General features: G+C 36.6%; 1 protein-coding gene and 1 long non-coding RNA gene across 4 annotated transcripts in view; one reads left to right on the top strand and one right to left on the bottom strand.

The window, feature by feature from the left end:
* PIGK (phosphatidylinositol glycan anchor biosynthesis class K) overlaps positions 1-8,648 on the bottom strand; it is a 142,460-nt gene extending 133,812 nt beyond the window's left edge. Inside the window, exons 1-2 of one of the 3 annotated variants that reach the window (XM_082420761.1) lie at positions 8,494-8,648; positions 5,032-5,085 (exon numbers count right to left, since the gene is read on the bottom strand). In XM_082420761.1, the coding sequence (XP_082276887.1) occupies positions 5,032-5,085; positions 8,494-8,586 (147 nt within the window). In that variant the 5' untranslated portion in view covers positions 8,587-8,648. The remainder of the gene's footprint in view (positions 1-5,031; positions 5,086-8,493) is intronic. The other 2 variants (XM_082420759.1, XM_082420760.1) reach the window with 2 other exon arrangements.
* Positions 8,649-8,745: 97 nt separating this feature from the next.
* On the top strand, positions 8,746-22,851 carry LOC309641573. The gene is made up of 2 exons (XR_014252695.1): positions 8,746-8,869; positions 16,648-22,851. It is a non-coding gene; the product is annotated as an uncharacterized lncRNA (long non-coding RNA).
* Positions 22,852-23,449: the final 598 nt, after the last annotated feature.

Genomic DNA, 23,449 nt, shown 5'->3' with positions numbered 1-23,449 from the left:
TGCCTGCTAAGGCAGGGGACACAGGTTCAAGCCCTGGTCTGGGAAGAACCCACATGACGCGGAGCAACTGGGCCCATGAGCCACAATTACTGAGCCTGCACGTCTGGAGCCTGTGCTCCGCAACAAAAGAGGCCACGATAGTGAGAGGCCCGTGCACCGTGATGAAGAGTGGCCCCCGCTTGCCGCAACTAGAGAAAGCCCTAGCACAGAAACAAAGACCCAACACAGCCAAAAATAAATAATTTTTTTTAAAAAAGAAATAAAATAGAAATGAAGAAAACAATAGCAAAGATAAATAAAACTAATAGTTGGTTCTTTGAGAAGATAAACAAGATTGATAAACCTTTAGCCAGACTCATCAAGAAAAAAAGGGAGAGGATTCAAATCAATAAAATTGGAAACAGAAAAGAAGAAATTACAACTGACACTGCAAAAATACAAAGGATCGTGAGAGACTACTACAAGCAACTATATGCCAATAAAATGGACAACCTGGAAGAAATGGACAAATTCTTAGAAAAGCACAACCTCACGAGACTGAACCAGGAAGAAACAGAAAATATAAACAGACCAATCACAAGTAATGAAATTGAAAATGTAACTAAAAATCTTCCAACAAACAAAAGTCCAGGACCAGATGACTTCACAGGTGAATTCTATCAACCATTTAGAGAAGAGCTGACACCTATCCTTCTCAAACTCTTCCAAAAATTGCAGAGGGAGGAACACTCCTAAACAAGTTCTATGAGGCCACCATCACCCTGACACCAAAACCAGACAAAGATATCACAAAGAAAGAAAATTAGACACCAATATCACTGATGAACATAGATGCAAAAACCTCAACAAAATATTAGCAAACAGAATCCAACAACACATTAAAAGGATCATACACCATGATCAAGTGGGATTTATCCCAGGGATGCAAGGATTCTTCAATATAGGTAAATCAACCAACGTGATACACCATATTAACAAATTAAAGAATAAAACCATATGATCATCTCAATAGATGCAGAAAAATCTTTTGACAAAATTCAACACCCATTTATGATAAAAACTCTCCAGAAAGTGGGCACAGAGGAAACCTACCTCAACATAATAAAGGCCATATATGACAAACCCACAGCAAAGATCATTCTCAATGGTGAAACACTGAAAGCATCTGCTCTAAGATCAGAAAAAAGACAAGGATGTCCACTCTTGCCACTATTATTCAACATAGTTTTGGAAGTCCTAGCCACGGCAATCAGAGACGAAAAAGAAATAAAAGGAATACAAATTGGAAAAGAAGAAGTAAAACTGTCACTGTTTGCAGATGACATGATACTATACATAGAAAATCATAAAGATGCCACCAGGAAACCACTAGAGCTAATCAGTGAATTTGGTAAAGTTGCAGGATACAAAATTAATGCACAGAAATATCTTGCATTCCTATACACTAACAACGAAAGATCAGAAAGAGAAATTATGGAAACTATCCCATTTACCCAAAAAGAATAAAATACCTAGGCATAAACCTATCGAAGAAGGCAAAAGACCTGTACTCAGAAAACTATAAAACACTGATGAAAGAAATCAAAGATGACACAAACAGATGAAGAGATATACCATGTTCTTGGATTGGAATAATCAATATTGTGAAAATGACTATAATACCCAAAGCAATCTACATATTCAATGCGATCCCTATGAAATTACCAATGGCATTTTTCACAGAATTAGAACAAAAAATTTTACAATTTGTATGGAAACACAAAAGACCCCAAATAGCCAAAGCAATCTTGAGAAAGAAAAATGGAGCTGGAGGAATCAAGCTCCCTGACTTCAGACTCTACTACAAATCTACAGTAATCAAGATAGTATGGTACTGGCACAAAAACAGAAATATAGATCAATGGTACAGGATAGAAAACCAAGAGATAAACCTATGCACCTATGGTCACCTAATCTATGACAAAGGAGGCAAGGATATACAATGGAGAAAAGACAGTCTCTTCATAAGTGGTGCTGGGAAAACTGGACAGCTACATGTAAAAGAATGAAATTAGAACACTACCTAATACCATACACAAAAATAAACTCAAAATGGATTAAAGACCTAAATTTAAGACTTGACACTATAAAACTCTTAGAGGAAAACATAGAAAAAACACTCTATGACATAAATCACAGCAAGATCCTTTTTGACCCACCTCCTAGAGAAATGGAAATAAAAATAAACAAATGGGACCTAATGAAACTTAAAAGTTTTTGCACGGCAAAGGAAACCACAAACAAGACAAAAAGACAACCCTCAGCATGGGAGAAAATATTTGCAATCAAAGCAACCGACAAAGGATTAATCTCCAAAATATACAAACAACTCATGCAGCTCAGTATCAAAAAAACAAACAACCCAATCCAAAAATGGGTAGAAGACCTAAATAGACATTTCTCCAAAGAAGACATACAGGTGGCCAAGAGGCATGTGAAAAGATGCTCAACATCACTAATTATTAGAGAAATGCAAATCAAAACTACAGTGAGGTATCACCACACACCAGTCAGAATGACCATCATCAAAAAATCTACAAACAATAAATGCTGGAGAGGGTGTGGAGAAAAGGGAACCCTCTTGCACTGTTGGTAGGAATGTAAATTGATACAGCCAGTATGGAGAACACTATGGTGGTTCCTTAAAAAACTAAAAATAGAACTACCATATGACCCAGCAATCCCACTACTGGGCATATACCCTGAGAAAACCATAATTCAAAAAGAGTCATGTACCACAATGTTCATTGCAGCACTATTTACAATAGCCAGGACATGGAAGAAACCTAAGTGTCTATAGACAGATGAATGGATAAAGAAGATGTGGCACGTATATACAATGGAATCTTACTCAGCCATAAAAAGAAACGAAACTGAGTTATCTGTAGTGAGGTAGATGGACCTAGAGTCTGTCACACAGAGTGAAGTAAGTCAGAAAGAGAAAAACAAATATCGTATATTAACGCATATATGTGGAATCTAGAAAAATGGTACAGATGAACCTATTTGCAGGGCAGGAATAGAGACGCAGACGTAGAGAACGGATGTGTGGACACGGGGGGAAAGGGAGGGTGGGATGAATTGGGAGATTAGGATTGACATATATACACTATCATGTGTAAAATAGATAGCTAGTGGGAACCTGCTGTATAGCACAGGGAGCTTAGCTTGGTGCTCTGTGATGACCTAGATGGGTGGGATGGGTGTTGGGGGGAGGGAGGTCCAAGAGGGAGGGCATATGTGTATACATATAGCTGATTCACTTCGTTGTACAGCAGAAACTAACACAACATTGTAAAGTAGTTATACAACAATTAAAAAAAAACATAAATTGGTAAGTATCCAAAAGTCTGACAATTCGTACTATTGGCAAGGGTATTGTCATACCCTTGCCAATAGTATAAGGGCAAATACTATAGATATGAGGACAAAACACTCATATCCTATTTATGGGAATGTGAACTAATATAAACCTTCTAAGAGGGTTATTTGCAACATATATCAAGTTTGAAAATGTACTTATTTTTTGATTTAGCTCATATAAGCATGCAAAAATATGTGTTCAAGGATTTTCACTATAATATTGCTTACATTAGCAGAAATCAAAACCAAAAAGCTAGAAACAAAATCACTACCCATCAGTATTATTTTTTTTAACCATGAGTATGGATTATCTTTGTAACTTTTTTTATTAAACAGAGACAAAAATGCTTTATTCAAAGCAGATCCTGAAACTAAAATAGAATCCGATTTTCCTTCTATCTCCCTGTGGTGGCAAGTTTTCTCAATCATATTACAAGAGCAAAGGGGCATTTCATTTACCTCTGATCATCTAGTCAAGACTAAAATTAATTCAAACTGGGAGGAAAAACATATATATATATATATATATATACACACACACACATACATATTTTCTTTAATTTGAACTACATAACATTTAAAGGAATATACGTTTTATACTTTCAACTTGGCCCTGGTCAAATTTCATAATTTTCCACTTAACAAAGTATAATTTATTGAAGTATCACTCTACTAAGTCTGAGTTAATGTGTAAAATATTGCACAAAACATGAAAACTGCAGTTGTCAAATACTCAGAAGTAATTTTTTCACCCTCTATTTCTCATCTGAGACCTAGGTTGCTGAGATTAGAGAGGGGCTCAGTTAAAGGTTTCCCAGAACAAGGAAAACTTCAATGTGTGTGTAGTATAAGCTAATAGGCTCCTATTCTAAAAGATGAGCCCTTTGGCAATTAGCTGTCTGCACATAGGCAGTTATTCCCTCTTTTAAGAATTCCTATAGAGAGACTAATTGGAAGTGCCCTTAGTTTCCTATAGAGCAAGTTATCCTCTCAAATTGGTGGATCATGGCCTGCCTCCTCATAGTTTTCCCCAATTTAAGTGGTCACTGAAAACCTATCTCCTTATCATGAGCAGCTTTTGTTCAATTCCGTCATAAAATCTCTTATGAGGCAGTAGCATATAAAAGGTTTTTGTTCCTGAAGAACAAGAAAATGAGTCATGAACCCATGTTGCTATTCTATTTAATCACAGTAACATAAAATTAATTTGTCTTCTAAACTTTTCTGTATAACTTGAATTTTCTATAATGATCATTTATTTTTGTAAACAAAAAAACAATTAAAAAATAAAAACAAAATAGCCAAAGTAGAGAGTATCTATAAACAAATATTACAGATAAGAAATACAATTACTAGTTTCCATCATTAAAATAACTCTACACTTTATAAAATGCTCCCTTTCACAATAGGATCCCTAATTTATTTTTCCATGTGTTTACACATCACCACTTGACAGACACACTTTAGACAAAGGGTATTAGTTGATGTGATCAATTTAAAATATAGCCATATCAAAATAATTTCTGTTATAAGATATAAATTTTATTTTTAAGAATTTGATTCACACAAAATTTCTCAGATACACATCTAATGTAAACAACGAGGTATACATTTACAGAATACACTTACCAAAACTGCCCAGTTGTTCGTATGGCCACTTCTAAAGAACTGTTCTGCTTGATCCTATTAGTCAAATAATAGCAAAAAGCTTAAAAGAAAGTCACATTTCCCAGAATAAAGACTGATAAAGGACAGTTAAGATTCACGGAGTTTTTACAGTTGTAATAACATTAAGCCATCATTGTGCAAGTTTATAAATATTCTAGTATCTGACCTTATGAAAGACAAAATAGTTTTATTTTGGGGGAGCGGGAGGCTACTGCAAGAGGGGCTTTTTGTTTTTAAACATTTTATCTCAAATGCAGTCAGCTCTTCCTCATGCTTCTCATTTTCCATTCAATCTTCAAATTGTGAATGACTTATTTCATTTCTTCTTTCACATATATACCCTTCCTGCTGAAATTTCATTCAATATTTGCTCCTACTCTGTGCTGAGTGCTTCCTATTATTTTATTTTAACTCACCAATATATGTGATTAAACACATTCTCTAGCATACTTCCATATACCATTTTGCTAATCTGTTAAAGTCTGAATTATATTTACCATCATGGAACATTAAAAACCTCAGCATCCAATACCATCCAGACACCTAATGAATATGACTTTTATTATATATTAAAATAATAGTGAATATAAACCATAATGATTTCAGATCTGCCCCTAAACAGTATTAATTACTACAACAGTCAGACTGCCTGGATTCAAATCTGGACCCTACTACTTACTAGCTGTATAAACTTAGGAAAGCTGCTTAATTTCTCTGTACTTCCATTTCCCCACCTATAAAATGATAACATTACCTGACTCACAGAATGTAGGAATGGTGACTAGAACATAGTAATTGTGTAACAAATATTAGCTGTTTTAATTTTCAGCTGGCAAGAAAATTTCAGAAAGAATGAAATAAAAAATTCACTCAGTGTGTGTGTGCATATGTGTGTGTGTGTGTGTGTGTGTGTGTGTGTGTGTGGGTGAGCGCCATATATACATTTCTTTTTAAACTTTCTCAACAGCTGCATAGATGCTAAAGAAAGCAATGTGCTATAGTGGTTTAGGAATTTGAAGATCTGGCTGTGAGACTGGGGTTAAGTCATTTAGCTCTTTAGACTTGATTTTCCTCATGTAGAAATGGGAGTTGACCCGATAACCTCTAATGTCCCTTCCAGCTCCAAAATCCTCACATCATTAAGACTTCAGTGAAAAAATTGAGATGGCAAACTCTTTTGTGATTGTTTAGACAATATGGACACTGGAAAGTTATTCATTCATTCTACACATAGTTAGTGGAGCACCTATTATGTGCCAGGTACCGTGTAATGTACAGTGATGCAAAAAAGTCACTAAAAAGCATGCTGCTTTCTCTCAAGAATCCCAGAGTTCAATAAAGAAGACAAGCATGCAAACATATTACACTACTATGTAACATTCATTCATTCATCACATTCATTGGCTACCATGTGCCGGTCCCTGTTCAGTGCTCAGAATACAATGATGGGCAAAAACAGTGCTAGTACTTGCCTCCAAAGAGGTTACTATCCAACTTGATAGACATACATTAAGCAGATAAGGACAAACTACAAATTCTATAAAGGTAAGATATACAGTATCATAAAAGAGTATAATAGGGGGACCTAACCTGATCAGGGAATGGGAGGGGGAAGGGCAGGCAGGGATGTCAGGGAAGGTTTCTCTAGAGAAGTGACATTTGGTTAGGATCCAAAAGTTAATGAGAAGAGGGAAGATAATTCCAGACAGAGGGAACATGAGCCCTAATGGCAGAAGGAAGCTTAAAAATTTCTAGAAACTGAAAGATTAGCATAACTAGAAGTTTGAAAACGAGAGAGAGGGAGAGAGAACTGGAGGTGTAGGCAGGAGCCAAAGAATGCAAGGCCTTGTTTACGGGTCATAATCAAGATTTAGTTCTTTATCCTTAAAGCACCATTAAGGTATATACGGGTGACATGATCGGATTTGCATATTTAAAAGTTACTCTGGTTGCAGCTTGGAGAACAGACTGGAAAGAAAAAAGAATGACTTGAGCCAGACCAATTAGGCAGCTATTTTCCTCTAAGTGAAAGATGATGTAATAATAAAGTACAAAGCATACATGGGTTATAAGAGACTAGTGCTACACTAGCTAAGTGCACAAATTACAACTGTAAAGGCAAAAGTAAAGGATAGGGAAAGATTCTACAGAGGTTAGCTTTTACTGCATTTAGTAAATGAGCAAACAAGAAACTGGAGGAATAAAACATGGTAATGTAAAAAAGCACAACTGTGTAACTACAGAAAAAGGTAATGGTATCCAAAATGAAGTATACAAAATAACCTGCTAGAATAAATAAGGAAAATAGAACTTCTATATATATTTACATTATCTAAACAATATGCTTTATAAATACTGAATATACAAATTAGCAATAATTCATAAAGAGAAAGAGGGAGTGCATTCTCTCTTTTTTAACTGGTAGGGGTGTGTATTCAAAAAGTTTTGAGCCGCTGGTCTAAGCTCAAGGTCTGAGATGGTGGGGAGAATGGGGTCCTATATGAAGACTGGAAAAGTCTCTGCTTAGAGACCAGATCATGATGTTTAGACTTTATTCTATATGCAATGAAAAAAATACTGCAAAGATTCAATCAGAAGAATAACCTGATCAGGTTTACATTTGATGAAGACTAAAGTAAGGGAGTTTGGAAGCCTGGAGAAAAAAGATAAAGTTATTGCAATAATCTAAGCAAGAAATGACCAGGGCCTGCATTAAGCCAGTCGAACTGGACAGGCGAAAGCAATTTTAAAAGTTCAGAACATAGAATTTAGTGATGATTAAAATGTGAAATAAAGAGAGGAGTTAATTTTTTAAAACCCTAGGTTTCTAGCTTAGGAGCAACCCCATAGGAGGTGGGGTAGGCAGAACATAAAACTTTGGACACAAATTGTCAACTGCCTGCTGACTATCTGGGCCCCTAAGCCAGCTGGATATTCTGAAAAACGATGCTAGAGATGTAGGCTGCAGAACTGGACGAAGGTATTATCAGAGTACAGGGGATAGTAAAAGCTTTGTAACGCGCCAGAACGTAGTGTGAGCCAAAAATTAAACACCGTATCCATCTGACTCCTATTAAAGGGGAGCGTTGTAGTTTGGTAGCAGGGAAGTAGGTGCGGCACTCACGCGCTGACCTTTCACCTGCTAGGGACTGCACGCTCGTCTGAGCAAAGGATCAGGCCCTCCCCCGCCGCCCAGGACTTGATTCTTTTCATTCACCGTTTTAAAAGGCTGAAACAGACGGACACTGTCCTATCCCGTCCCCTGCGACACCCTCCCCACAGCCCAGTCAGCCTAGGAAGAGGCTGGTGGGTGACTCCAGAAGGCTTCCCTCGGCGGCTGTGTATCGGACATCTGCTGGGCGCTGACAGCCAGGCCACAGCTGTCCCCCCAGGGCCCTGTCGCTCAGAGGGCCTGACTCCTACCTCGATCTGACTAGCGGCCAAGCTGCCGAAGGGCAAGAGCAGTAACCCTACCAGGGTAGTGAAACCCCGGCCGAGAAAACAGGTGTCGACCATGTTTGCCGGCTTCAGCCTCGCGCCCCTGGAGGGGCGGAGCGAGTGCCGTAAAGCAGCGCGGGGCAGGGTTTTGCGTAGTTTTGTTTTGTTTTGTTTTTTTCTTTGCGACGCCTGCCCCGCCTCCTGGTCCCTCGCCCGCCTTTAGGAGCCAGCGCTTCCGCAGACCTTGAGTTTCCCGGGTAACTGGGGCACGGTAGATGAAGGACGTGGATAGTTTATCTTGACTACGTTTTTGATTTTTATGTCGTAAAATGGATGTAACATTTTAAAACTTTTTTGAAAGGTGAGAGAGAAAAACGTGTGAACCCATAAACTTTAAGAAATTATTTCCTTTTTCGCGTAGGGCTGCCAATTCTTTGACTATATGAAGCATGATGTGGTGGGAAGAGTAAGCTTTGGGGCACAAAAAGATGAGTAATTGGATCAGTTACAAATGAAAAGATGGGTGAGTGCTGCAACTAACAGGCTTGGGGTCTATTACCTATTAAAAGTATGAACATGGAGAAATTAGTGAAATTTTTGTTTCTTCTGTAATTATAGAGCTAAGACATCTCAGAGTATGAGGATTTAATAAGATCCTGTGTATTCATTCCATTATGTTCATTATATGCATTTAAATTCTGCTTTGCATCTAGCACGACATTAACATGTGTTTATGCTGCTTCCTAATCTTCATAAATTTAACATTTAATGGTAACATGGAATTCTTATGCCTCAGCCAAAGTAATTGCCCTTCTTTGGGGCAATACAAAGTCTCAACGTTTTACTATTAAAATAATATTGTAAAGAGTATCTTTGGGTATTGGCTTTTTACACTTGCGAATTACTTTCTTGGGATAATTTTCCTGGAGTAGGAATGTTGAGTCAAAGGATACAAAAGTTTTGGTGGCTATGAATGATGTTGCTCTCCAAAGTGTACAAATCTACAGTGCCATCAAAATACGCAACCTAAGACCAAATTATACCATTTTTTTCTAAATTCCTTGGGATAAAATGTTACCTCAAGGTTGTTAGACTTCTAATTCTTTAATTACTATCAAGATCTGATGTCTTGTGTTTATAAAATATCTGTACGTCCTCTGATGTAAAGTTTATGTTCATAGCTTTGTTTTACATATGAGTTTGAATGATATCTTTATAAAGAAGTGACATTGACCCTAGCCATATTTTATGCTATTGCTTTCCCAGTCTCTTGTCTCTCTTTCCATTTTGTTTCTCTTGCTTTTGCACTTTGTGATATCTTTAATGTTAGGTAGTCAAATTTCAGGCTTTCTCTTGTGAAGACAAGAAAGTTAGCACACTACCACCATGTCTTGTACCTGAATGCCTCAAGTTTATTTAGGTCTCAGATCAAAAATTTTATTTTCTTTTAATTGTATATTTAACTCTTCAACTATCTGGAATATATTTTGGTATATTCTATAAGATGTTTTAATATGTTGACTACTGCTGCATAACAAACCACCCAAAACTTTGTGGTGTGTCCACACCCAGAGACACAAGGATGTAGAAACAGGGAGACATGATTCTGTGGGAGCCATTGCCATAATGATCTACCAGTACTTTTATCAAAATTGGTATTTAATTATCCAGTATAATTTTCTACATAATGCTTACCTTTCTTATTGACTCATGATATCTCTTGTATTAAATTCTTACAAGAAATAGAATATTTCTAGACTCTGTTCTCTTCAATTAAAATAGGTGTCTAGTTTGGGGCCAGAACCATGTTTTTTTTTTAATATTTATTTATTTATTTTTATTTTTGGCTGCGTCGGGGCTTATGTACAGCACATGGGATCTTTCATTGAAGGGTGCGGGCTTCTCTCTAGTTGTGGTGAGCAAGCTTCTCTCTAGTTGTGGGGCACAGACTCCAGAGCACGTGGGCTCTGTAGTTGCAGCGCACAGGCTCTCTAGTTGTGGCGTGGGCTCAACAGCTGCAGCTCACGGGCTCAGTTGCCCCACAGCATGTGGGATCCCAGTTCTCCGACCAGGATTGAACCCGCGTCCCCCTCATTGGAAGGCAGACTCTGAACCACTGGAACACTGGGGAAGTCCCCCCATGTTATTTTAATTATTGTTGCTTTTAATATGTTTTGATATTTGGCCATTAGGGCTAACCATTTCAGTACACTTCATTTTTCATGAAATTCTTTGATGACTTTGCCTGGTAATTTTCCAACTGAATTTTATAGTACTTCTTTCAATTTATAAAAAAAATAATACTATTTGGGTTTTTTCAATGGGATTATGAAAAATCTGTTAATAAATTTGAGAGAAGCAGACATCTTTATCATATTTAGTCTCTCATTCAGGAAGATGGTAGTTTCATTTATTTGTGGTTCCTTTTTTAAATTTCTCAGTAAAACTTTAAGTCAGAGGTCACTAAATTAAGCTACTTCATAAGCATTTTTAACATTTGTTGTTATTCTTAATGCATGTTCTTTTCATTATGTAGGCAATATATATATAAATGATTATAAATAATATCTATAATATTATGTATTCTGTTCAGTTATTGTTGGGATGCAGGTCATATTTTGTGTCCAACTGCTTTTTCATTATTTTAATAAGAATTATTTAATTATCTTAATATTCAAAATTATTTAAAACTTTTGTTTCACAAATTGTTTTGGCTTTCCTAGTTTTACAGTAATGTTATCTGCAAATTATCTTTTTGTCTCTTCCTTTCCAGTATTATTTCTTGTATTGTATCTTGTATCAATATTTCATTTTCATGGCTTATGTTATGGCTTAATATTAATATATTAATTTCAGAAGATTTTCTTGTTTCATTTTAATTTTAAAAGAATGGCTTTGGCACTTTTCCATTAAGTCTGTCATTAGCTCTTGGATTTAAGTAAATACTCATTGTTATGTGAAAGAAGTAGATTTCTATTTCTCTTTTTTCGTTGAACCACTGATTTTCAAGTATGGGGTGGCCAGCTTCAGACCTTAATGTAGGACACATGAGCAGTTTTAAACACTACTCAAAGTGGGAAATAATAATTTTTTAATCTGTTAATATGTGAAATAGCATAGTTTAAAATTTGGTTAGGGGCTTCCCTGGTGGCGCAGTGGTTGAGAATCTGCCTGCCAATGCAGGGGACACGGGTTTGAGCCCTGGTCTGGGAGGATCCCACATGCTGCGGAGCAACTAGGCCCGTGAGCCCCAATTACTGAGCCTGCGCGTCTGGAGCCTGTGCTCCGCAACAAGAGAGGCTGCGATAATGAGAGGCCCGCGCACCGCGATGAAGAGTGGCCCCCACTTGCCACAACTAGAGAAAGCCCTCGCACAGAAACGAAGACCCAACACAGCCATAAATAAATAAATAATTAATTAAATAAACCCAAAGTTAAAAAAAAAAAAAATTTGGTTAGAATTGTTAACCATACTCAGATACAGAGAACAGATTGGTGGTGCCAGAGGCAGAGGGCAGAAGGTGGGCAAAAGGAGTGAAGGCATTCAAAATGTATAAACTTCCACTTAAATAAATCCTGTGAATAGTGACTGTAATTAACAATACTGTATTGTATATTTGAAAGTTGTTAAGAGAATAGATCTTGAAAGTTGTTAAGAGAATAGATCTTAAAAGTTCTCATCAGCTTCACTGGTGGCGCAGTGGTTAAGAATCCGCCTGCCAATACAGGGGACACGGTTCAAGCCCTGGTCCGGGAAGATTCCACATGCCGCAGAGCAACTAAGCCCGTGCGCCACAAGTGCTGAGCCTGCGCTCTAGAGCCGGTGAGCCACAACTACTGAGCCCACTGCCTAGACCCCTTGCTCCGCAACAAGAGAAGCCACCGCAATGAGAAGCCCATGCACCGCAACAAAGAGTAGCCTGCTGCTCGCCGCAACTAGAGAAAGCCCGCGCGCAGCAACGAAAACCCAACATAGCCAAAAATTAATTAATTAATTAATTTTAAAAGAAAAAAGTTTTCATCACAAGAAAAAAATTGTAACTATGTGATGATGGATGTTAACCAGACTAATTGTGGCAGTCATTTTGCAGTCTATGCATATATCAAATCATTATGTTGTACACCTAAAACTGATACAATATTTATGTCATTGTATCTCAATCTTTTTAAAAAAAGATTGTTAACCTGAGTCTGCATTTAGACTACAGTTCAATTCAGTTATTCATTAAATGAATAATTGACTTAGCAACTAAAAGAGAAAACAAGCATTTGATTATCAGATCAAAATTACACACATCTATACACGTGTATTCATGGCTTCTCTAATAAAAGTTTTTATGCCTGAGCCTCACAGTAAGTAAACCATGAAGTCTATCCATGCTGGGTTTTTAAATAGCCTTTTTTTAAAATTGAACTATAGTTGATTAACAGTATTATATTAGTTTCAGGTGCACAGCATAGTGAATCAGCATTTTTACAGATTATACTCCATTAAAAGTTATTACAAAACAATGGCTATAATTCCCTGTACTATACAATATATCCTTGTTGCTTATGTATTTTGTACATAGAGGTTTGTATCTCTTAATCCCTTACCCTGATTTGCCCCTTCTCCCTTTCCTCTCCCCTCTGGTAACCACTAATTTGTTTTCTATATCTGTGAGCCTGTTTCTCATTTTTCTATATACATTTGTTTGTATTGTGTTGGCCAAAAAGTTCATTTGGGTTTTTCCGTAAGATGTTATGGAAAACCCGAATGAACTTTTTTGGCCAACCCAAATATTATTTTTTAGATTCCACATATAAGTAGTATATAAGTAGTATACAGTATTTGTCTTTCTCTATCTGATGTATTCACTAAGCATAATATTCTCTAGGTCCATTCACATTGCTACAAATGTCAGAGTTTCATTCATTTTACAGCAGAGTAGTATTCCATTGTGTGTGTTTGTGTGTGTGTGTGTGTGTATACACATATATATCTATCATATCTTCTTCATCCATTTGTCTGTTTCTGGGCACTTGGGTTGCTTCCATATCTTGGCTATTGTAATAGTGATGCTATGAACATTAGAGTGTGTGTGTCTTTTTGAATTAGCATTTTTGTCTCTCCGTGCTGTTTTCACTATTGTTCTTTAATCAAACAATAAATCAGATTGACTCTATTGATTCTCGTGTTGGATCAGTGTTTATTCTTGCTCTCTCCTCTTACCTACATCCTATCATATCTTCTTTTTCTCTCTTCTCTTTTGTGCACCAAGAACACCATTGTGTTATTCATTCGCTCGGTGGATATTTATAACACCAGTTATGTACCAAGCATTGCTAGTCACAGGCAACAGAAGAGAGAGCAAAAACTGAGCAAGTCTCTGCCCTCGTGGAGCTTACAGTCCAGGGGAGAAAGACATTAATAGTAGAAGCATTTAAGCAAATGTAAAAGTCTTAACAGGAGAGTTCCTAGTAGGGGACCCAAACCTTATAAGAAAAAAACAGGTTAGGTTTCCCTGAGGAAATTGACTGAACTGAAATTAATGAGTTATTGAGGCAAAGATGGAGGGGAGGGAAAAGCTTTCAAAGCAGAGGAAATAGCTCTTGCAAAGAACCTATGGAAGCTTGCCTTATTAGAGGAGCTTTTTAATCACTCATAACATTGTGCTTGCAGTTCAAGAACAAAAGAGAGAGTGCTGTAAGATGAAACTGCATTGCTAAGCAGGTGCCTGCTCCCTTCAAATCCTTGAGGGTCAGGTTCATGGAAAGCTTCAGAATGGTAAAGATCATGCTGGCTCCAAAGAGGAGAACGGCTGCAGGTAGAGCACTGGGGAAGCTGCTGTTACAGTTCAGGCAACGGTAGCTTGGACCAGAGTGGTAAGAGTAAAGATGATGAAAAATGGAGAGAACCAGTAAGAATTTTAAGATTATAACCAGCAGAACATGATGATAGATTATATTTAGGAAGTAGGAGAGAGGACAATTTTAAAGATGACTTTTGGATATTGACTCGTACAACTAAATGCATAGTAGTGTCTTTTTTTTTTAACATAAGACTCACAGGAAGTGGACCAGGTTTAGGACTCATATACAAGTGAGGTCTGGCTTAAACATTTGCCCAGAGCAATTTGGAAGATAGACTTGCATTAACTTATTATAAGAAGTACTTCTGTGACTACTAAATAAATTTTGTTAGAAAATGAAGTGAGTGGAAAGGATAAGTTTAATCAGGGTCAGAACATGGCCTCAGAGAGGTTTTGCAATGTGGTTTATACTATACAGTTTAATTGCTACAGGCAAATCTGTTTCCTACAACAATCAGCACCACAAGTATTTGCTGAAAACATTTCACATCCAACAGTCAAAATATTTCTTTGGGCAAGATAATAAAAGGACATTAGATACATAATAAAATACATATGGAAAAAATCAATTAAAATGAAGCAAAAACATTTCTTTCCAGTATATTTATATCATTTTCTAGTACTGTTTTTTAAATTTTGCACCATCTTAAATTCCATTTCAGTTTGGCCTCAAATACTTTTCTTCCCTCCTTCCAGTGAGCCATTTAATAATAGTTTGTTTTTTGTTTTTTTTTTAGATTCCATATATATGTGTTAGCATACGGTATTTGTTTTTCTCTTTCTGACTTACTTCACTCTGTATGACAGACTCTAGGTCCATCCACCTCACTACAAATAACTCAATTTCGTTTCTTTTTATGGCTGAGTAATACTCCATTGTATTTATGTGCCACATCTTTTTTATCCATTCATCTGTCAATGGACACTTAGGTTACTTCCATGTCCTGGCTATTGTAAATAGAGCTGCAATGAACATTGTGGTACATGACTCTTTTTGAATTTTATAGCTGATTCACTTTGTTCTACAGCAGAAGGTAACACAACCTTGTAAAGCAATTATACTCCAATAAGATGTTAAAAAAAAAAAAGAACACATGGTGTTATGGGGATGGATGGTGGTGATGGCTGCACAACAATGTGAAAGTATTTAATACCACTGAACTGTACACTTAAAAATGGTAGATTTTATATTATGTTTAACACAATTTTAAAAAGGAAGAAAAGAACATATGGTAGACCTAGGTTTTATATTTCTTGTGAACCCAATCAGGAACTAGAATATAGCCTAGAATATAGTCCTATACATATATCCTTAGAAAATACTTAGTTGTAATTTGATAATTATTAGCATCATGATTTAAATTAGTAGATATAGTACAGGAACAAATTTTATTCTGTATGTGACTTGCTTTTCATATGATGGTATACAATTACTTTTGTTTACTTCTCACCAACCTTCTTGTACCTTCCAATTTGGAGTTTTAGTCCTCAGCATTAAAATGTTTTTGGTATTTCTTCCTGTTCCAGGACAAAAATCAGAAAAATAAAAGGTATTTATTTAAAAAAATAAAAATAAAAAAATAATAGTTTGTTAGGCTTTAATCAGTTTCCAACTCATGACCTTCTCATTAACTTCAGAACTAATGCAGAATAACATTGCTTCAGTGCAAGAGTAGAGCAAATGCCCTTCAAAGTATCATTTTTGGAAATCCTGTGTTGTCATGAAAATGCCATTATGACCTGGACAGAAAATCATGTTGAATACTTTAGTGATGTAAAACTTGATATCTTATTAGTAGTGTAATGCTCCCTTGTCAATCAAGAAGCCAATGGTTCTGTTGGTACAAAGACAACTGATAGAGTTTAGTTCTCCGTGAGCTAAGAATTTCCTACAAATGCAACTGATTTTATTCAGTTGATTTTTATTCAGTTGTTTATTGCTTTTATTCATTAAGCATCTTTTGAGACTCTATGGAGTCCCAAGGGCATTTAATAAATACTGTAATTATACCATGTTTAGTAAAGTGTGGGACATTCTGAAAGCCTCTCTTAGGAAGATACTGGAGTGGTGTGGAGGGGAGGGAGGAGTTGTGTGTTTTATAGAAAGTTGCTAGAAGGGTACTGTTGTAGGCAAAATAATGGCTCCCTAGAGCCTGTGAATGTGTTTACCTAAAGTGACAAAAGGGACTTGCAAATATGATTAAGAGTCTTGAAAAAAAAAAAAAGAGAGAATCTTGAGTTGGGGAGATTATATTGAATTATCTGGGTTGGCCCTTTATAATCACAGGGGTCCTTATAAGAAGAAGGCAAGAGGATCCGAGAAGAAAAGGAGATGTGATGACAGAGACATTAGCCAGAGTGATGAAGGGCCACCAGCCGAGGAAGGTGAGTAGTTTCACAAGAAGCTGGCAAAGGCAAGAAAATGGATTCTCCCCCAGTACCTGCAAAAGAAACTCAGCTCTACCAACTCATTTTGAACTCATGACCTCCAGAACTAGAAGCTGATAAACTTGATTGCTTTAAGGCACTGAGTGCGTGGTAATTTGTTGCAGCAGCAAATAGGAAACGACTATAGGTACTTAAACTGTGAACAGTCGTTACTGTCCTCTGGAGATCTGAGAATGAATATTGGGGTCTTAGAGGGCTTTTACTCTCCATTCTTCACACTTTTTTGTTTTATTATAGATTTATATAGCATCTTTACTAAAAATAAATAATCATTCAAAGAGAAACTAGATCATATTAAGTGAAATAAATTGTATATGGAATAATCTCTCAACCATGTAAAAAATTAGATGAAAATAAGAAGGAAGCTTACTAAAATGTTAGCAGTTTTCAGTCCTGGGTATTGAGATTGTGGATGTTCAATATTCATGTACCTGTTCATTCACTCAACAGTTTTTTTTTTTTTCTTTTTTTTAAATTTATTTGGCTGCATTGGGTCTTCATTGCTGCACGTGGGCTTTCTCTAGTTGTGGTGATCGGGGTCTACTCTTCATTACGGTGCACGGGCTTCTCATTGCGGTGGCTTCTCTTGTTGTGGAGCACAGGCTCTAGGGGCGTGGGCCTCAGTAGTGGTGGCATGCGGTCTCAGGAGTTGTGGCTCACGGGCTCTAGAGTGCAGGCTTAGTAGTTGTGGCTCAGGGGCTTAGTTGCTCTGTGGCATGTGGGATCTTCCCAGACCAGGGCTCGCACCCGTGTCCCCTCCATTGGCAGGCGGATTCTTAACTACTGTGCCACCAGGGAAGTCCCTCGACAGTTATTCATCTATCTGTGCTGGAGAGTGTGCTAGGAGCTGAGATTGCAGATGAGAATAAAATAGAGACGACCCCTGCCCTCATGGAATTTAGACGTAGTAGGGAAGGTGGATATTGAACAGACAATTACACAGATTACTAATTATATTTTGAGAAGTTCAGCAAAGGAGAAGTACAGGTGATGTCATCATGTCCTAGGGCAGGCTAACCTAGTCAGGGGATACTTTCCTGAGGAATTTCAGCTTAAAACTAAAGGATAAATGGGAATTTGCCAGACAGAGGTGGAAAACAAAATTTTCTTAATTTTCTGTAAAGAGCACATATCACTTTTACTGTTATAAAAAATGAGTCCTTCTAGTGTTTTTTTTAAAGGAATAACTAACACTCCTCCCTCTCTTTATATCTGGAAACACAGCTGCTCAGTGCTAGAAATGATCTGCTCATACGGCTTGATTTAGCCAAATTTAGTTTAATGAACAGACATTTTCCTCTCTTTCTCTCATATACTTCAGTCAATTGAAATATTTAAGTTAATAAATTGAAGACACTGGACAAAAAAAGTAAAATAAAATAATGGTTAAATCGCTTCTTTGTCCAGAGCTTACATTAGGAAACTATGAGATTTATTACCTTTTGATAGTCAGTCTATCAAGAAGAGCTGTGAAATGCACTTAACATTGACCTTGAGGGAAATAAAACCCAGGTTCTTTGCCCATCACAGTGCTATTTTTATCAGATCAAAATTAAGGAACACAAGGGAAGGAACAAAGAACAAAAATTATTTTGAAATCAACACAAAGTGTATCACTAAAGGAATTTTTCTTAAAGTAATTTCATAAATGAAATAACTGGATATTAAAAAAACCCAAAAGTTCCAAATTTCTCAACACTAAAATCTTCTCTTACAATTCCCAGATGAGTAGTAATTTTCTGAACTATAATTTGTGATTACCTTCAGATGGGTAGAGGGGAAAATAACATCTCTATAATAAATATGCCCTCATTAATAAGTACTGTGACATCAAAATTTCTAAATAAGTTAAGATCTTATCAATTTTAAGTGATCCTTTTTATTTATTTGTTTGCTTGCTTGCTTCTCAGTACACTTAGATGTCTGTACCATTTTGAGCAATAATGTCCTTTAATTAGAATCAGCATAAATGTGCCTATGTTCAATAAAAAAGTGTCATAATGTAGAATTGACTTATAATAATAATGACATAATAAGAAGTTATATGTCGGTTGCAACAGAGATTTATATCAGCTAAATTACAAATAGGAGAGACTAAAAGTAAAGATATCAATGTGATAATAAAATGGAAGATTTAGAATTCAGATATTCTTGCTTTAGATGAAATAAAGTATTTTGGATCTGTGGTGGATTGAATAGTGTCCTTCCAAAATTCTTGAACGCCTGGAACCTCAGAATGTGACTTTATTTGAAAAGAGGATCATTGCAGATGTAATCAAAATAAGGATCAAGGGGCTTCCCTGGTGGTGCAGCAGTTAAGAATCCTCCTGCCAATGCAGGGGACAAGGGTTCGAGCCCTGGTCCAGGAAGATCCCACATGCCATGGAGCAACTAAGCCCTTGCGCCACAACTACTAAGCCTGCGCTCTGGAACCCGCAAGCCACAACTCCTGAGCCCGCGTGCCACAACTACTGAACCCGCGTGCCTAGAGCCCATGCTCCGCAACAAAAGAAGCCACCACAACGAGAAGCCTGTGCACCGCAACGAAGAGTAGCCCCTGCTCACTGCAACTAGAGAACGCCCGCATGTAGCAATGAAGACCCAATACAGCCAAAAATAAATTAATTAATTAATTAATTAATTAATTTTAAAAAATAAGGATCAAAATGAGAACATACTAGATTAGGGTGGACCCCTAAATCCAATTATTTATGTCTTTATAAGAAGAGGAAAGCACACAGAGAGACACACACAGAGAGAAGAAAGTCATGTAAGATGGTTGAGGACGGCAACTAAAAGCCAAGGAAAACCAAGGATTGCTAGGAGCCACCAAAGGCTAGCAAGAAGCAAGGAAGGATTTGTGCTTCCCCAGAGCCTTCAGAAAGAACATAGCCCTGCCAACACTTTGATTTCCAACTTATAGACTCCAGAACTGTGAGAGAAATTTTCTGTTGTTTTACACCACCTAGTTGGTGGTAATTTGTTATGGCAGCTCTAGGAAACAAATATAGGATCTAATGTAGCTATTTTCATAACCAACCAATATATTTTAGTATTATGCTGGCTGCATTCTTTATTTTGTCCTCTTCTTTAACCTCTCTTATTGTAGAAATAGAGACTAAGAACAGTTTGTTTTATGATGATTATAGCAACCAGTATTTATTCACTCAACAAACATTTGCGCACTGCATTACTGAGGATAATTTTTCCCAAAAGCAACAGAAACTTCCACTAAAAGTGATTTAAACCAAAGATATTTAATTACTTGGCAAGACAAGCAGTGCACTGAAAGGTGGTTTCAAGGTTGGTTTGCAAACTCAATGATTTCTTCAAAGACCAAGAGTCCTGTTCTGCCACCTCAGCCTATTGACTCTGGGATCCTGATTTGTTTGTCACGGTAGCAGGATAGCTGCTGAAGCTCCAAGTATCATATCCTTGCATATCAAGAAAGACAATCTTAATGGCCTCCTAGCAGACTTCCCCTTACATGCGATTATCCAAGGCTTGGTCACATGCCTATTTCCAGATGTGACAAATGGGCACAGGATTAATAGTAACCAAGGTCAATCACTGTTTGTCCCTGATCTCTGGTAACTGCTTCCAGTAAAAGCTAGGATTCTGTGAGCAAAGAAGGAGGAGTAGAATCTCTGAGAAAAAGATACGCATATTTAATTTCACACGGCAAAGCCAGATTTCTCTCCAAAATAGATGGTCCATGTAAACTACTACCAACAGTGCATGAGGATTCCTATGCCCCGCTTGTCATTTCTCTCGCTCTCCTTTTTTTCCCATTCTAACAGGGGTAAACCGATAGCTCATTGTTTTAATGTGCATTTGCATTTCTCTGAATACTAATACTTTTGAGCATGTCTTCATATACTTGTTAACCTTTTAGAGTTCCTCTTTTGTAAATTGCCTATTCATATTCTTTGCCCATTTTACAGTTGTGTTTTCTATCTTTTCCTTGTTTATTTGCAGGTGTTCCTACAAAGTACAGATATTTAATCCTTTATTGGTTTTAGACATTTCAGATATGTTCTACCCCTCCTGTCATTGGTTTTTCTCCTTGGTTCATGTTGTCCTTCACTGAACAGAAATCCTAATTTAATGAGATTAAAGTATATATGCCTCACAGAGGTACTGTGAACTTTAAATACGACAATGTATATAAAACTCTTGGCTACGATGCCAGGTACAAAGTTAAGAGCTTCCTAAATAAATCTCAGATATTATTGCTATCATTGTTATTCATTTAGCCCTATTTTTTCCCAGAAGAGTCACAACTCTCTCTTGTTACCATAACACCCTACATGTATTTCTATTGTAGCAATAGTTTTATTGTCTCTTATGGTGGACTGATTGCATCTTTGAGGTCAAGGACCATGCCTTTTTCCTCTTGTATTCCCATGATCTAGGACATACTAAATAAAAATGCTCAATAAATGTATTTTGAATAAATATATGAACAAATGAGGTTTCAAAAAATTTAAATAATGAAGAATACTAACTGGGGGAAAGAATAACTATAGAAATCATGGGAAAGTTTTATATTAAAAATATAAGATAGGAGAAAATAGTTTAAAAAGACACATCTGATAAAGGTCTGTTATCCAAAATACAGAAAGAAAATAAGAAAATGAATACTAGATTTTAAAATGGACAAAAGACCTGAACAGACACTTCACCAGAAAAGATATACAGGTGGCAAATAAGCATATGAAAAGATGATCCACATCATAAGTTATCAGAGAAATGCAAATTAAAACGAGATACCACTATACATGTATTAGAATGGCCAAAATCTACACACTGATGACACCAAATGCTAGCAAGGATGTGGAGCAAAAGGAACTCTCACACATTGCTGGTGGGAATGCAAAATGGTACAATTACTTTGGAAGGCAGTTTGGCAGTTTCTTACAAAATTAAATGTACTTATACCACACAGTCCAGCAATTGTGCTCCCTAGTATTTACCCAAATGAGCTGAAGGCTTATGTCCACACAAAAACCTGTGTGTGGACGTTTATGGCAGCTTTATTCATTTTTGCCAAAACTTGGAAACAACCAAGATGTCCTTCAGTAGGTGAATGGATAAATAAATTGTGGTACATCCACACAGTGGGATATTATTCAGTGCTGAAAATAAATGGGCTATAAAGCCATAAAAAGACATGGAGGAATCTTAAATGTATATTACTAAATGAAAAGTCAATTTGTAAAAGCTACATACAATCAATATGTGCTTCCAACTACACAACTTTCTGGAAAGGGCAAAACCATAAAGACTTTTAAAAGATTAGTAGTTGCCAGCGATTAGGGGAAGGGAGAGATGAATAGGCGGAGCACAGAGAATTTTTAGGGCAGTGAAGCTATTCTATATGATACTACAGTGTGGACACATGTCATAATACATTTGACCAACCCATAGAATGTACCACACCAATAGTGAACCCTAATGTAAACTATGGACTTTAGGTGTTAATATAATTACATCACTTGTAAAAAATATACCACTGTGGTACAGAATGTCGTTAGTGAAGAAGATTGTGTGTATGGTGCAGAGGAGGGAGCAGAAAATATAAGGGAACTCTACTTTCCATGCAATTTTGCTATGAACCTGAACATTCTCTAAGAAATAAAGGCCTACTGTATAGCACAGGGAAAAAATAAAAAGAAGGTACAATCTGTTTGCAGGACATATATTAAGTTAACCTTAAAAATGCATTCTAGTATACATTGGGTGCAGACAAATACTGTTTGATTCCACTTATACAAGGTACCTAGAATAGTCAAATTCATGGAGTCAGAAAGTACATTGGTAGATGCCAGGGGCTGGGAGTTAGGGGGGGAGGGGGAATGGGGAGTTAGTGTTTAATGGGGACAGAGTTTCAGTTTAGGAAGGTGAAAAATTCAGGAGATGGATGATGGTGAGAGTTGCACAACAATGTGAATGTACTTAGTGCCACTGAACTGTACAGTTAAATATGGTTAAAATAGTATGTTTTATATTATGTGACTTTTACCACAATAAAAAAAATTTTTTTAACAAATAAAACACATCAATAAAAAGTACAGACCATGTTATTCTTACAGAACAAGAAAAGACAATCAGTGAGGACCAAATTCAGTGAATTATTCTAAAAGAAAATGACATGGTATGTTAAAGAAAGCAAAATGAGTCTATTATTAGTAAGAAAAAGTAGGGACATTTTTAAATGATGATTCTATGTGTGATATATAATTTTATTTTGATTAAGTGTTATTTTAACTACAGTACTAACAAATATTTTTAACCACATCAGCTAACAAATAGCAAGATGGGTAGATTTAAATTGCAAATAAGCAAAACAGTTGTATGGGGCAGTCAGCCAAAGGGAGCAGGACAAAAGTTAAAGGGCATGAATAATCTATAAGTGAATAATCATTACTAGACCTTTAGTATTGGCTATATATATCAACACTTGACAGATTCATCAACAACTAAGAAATTCTTTGAGACTCACAAAATATTTTACCAGCCTAAAGATTATTTTAAGTAATGACCCTGAATATTCCCAAATGTCACTGCATCTCTGCAGAGTTAAACTCAGCATTTTGTATAGCTTCCTTGAATGTATATGGATGAGCAAATGATCATCA

The sequence above is a fragment of the Balaenoptera physalus genome, assembly GCF_965194825.1.
Source record: "Balaenoptera physalus genome assembly, chromosome: 1".
Classification (NCBI taxonomy): domain Eukaryota; kingdom Metazoa; phylum Chordata; class Mammalia; order Artiodactyla; family Balaenopteridae; genus Balaenoptera; species Balaenoptera physalus.
This window is presented reverse-complemented; position numbering and strand designations above follow the sequence as displayed.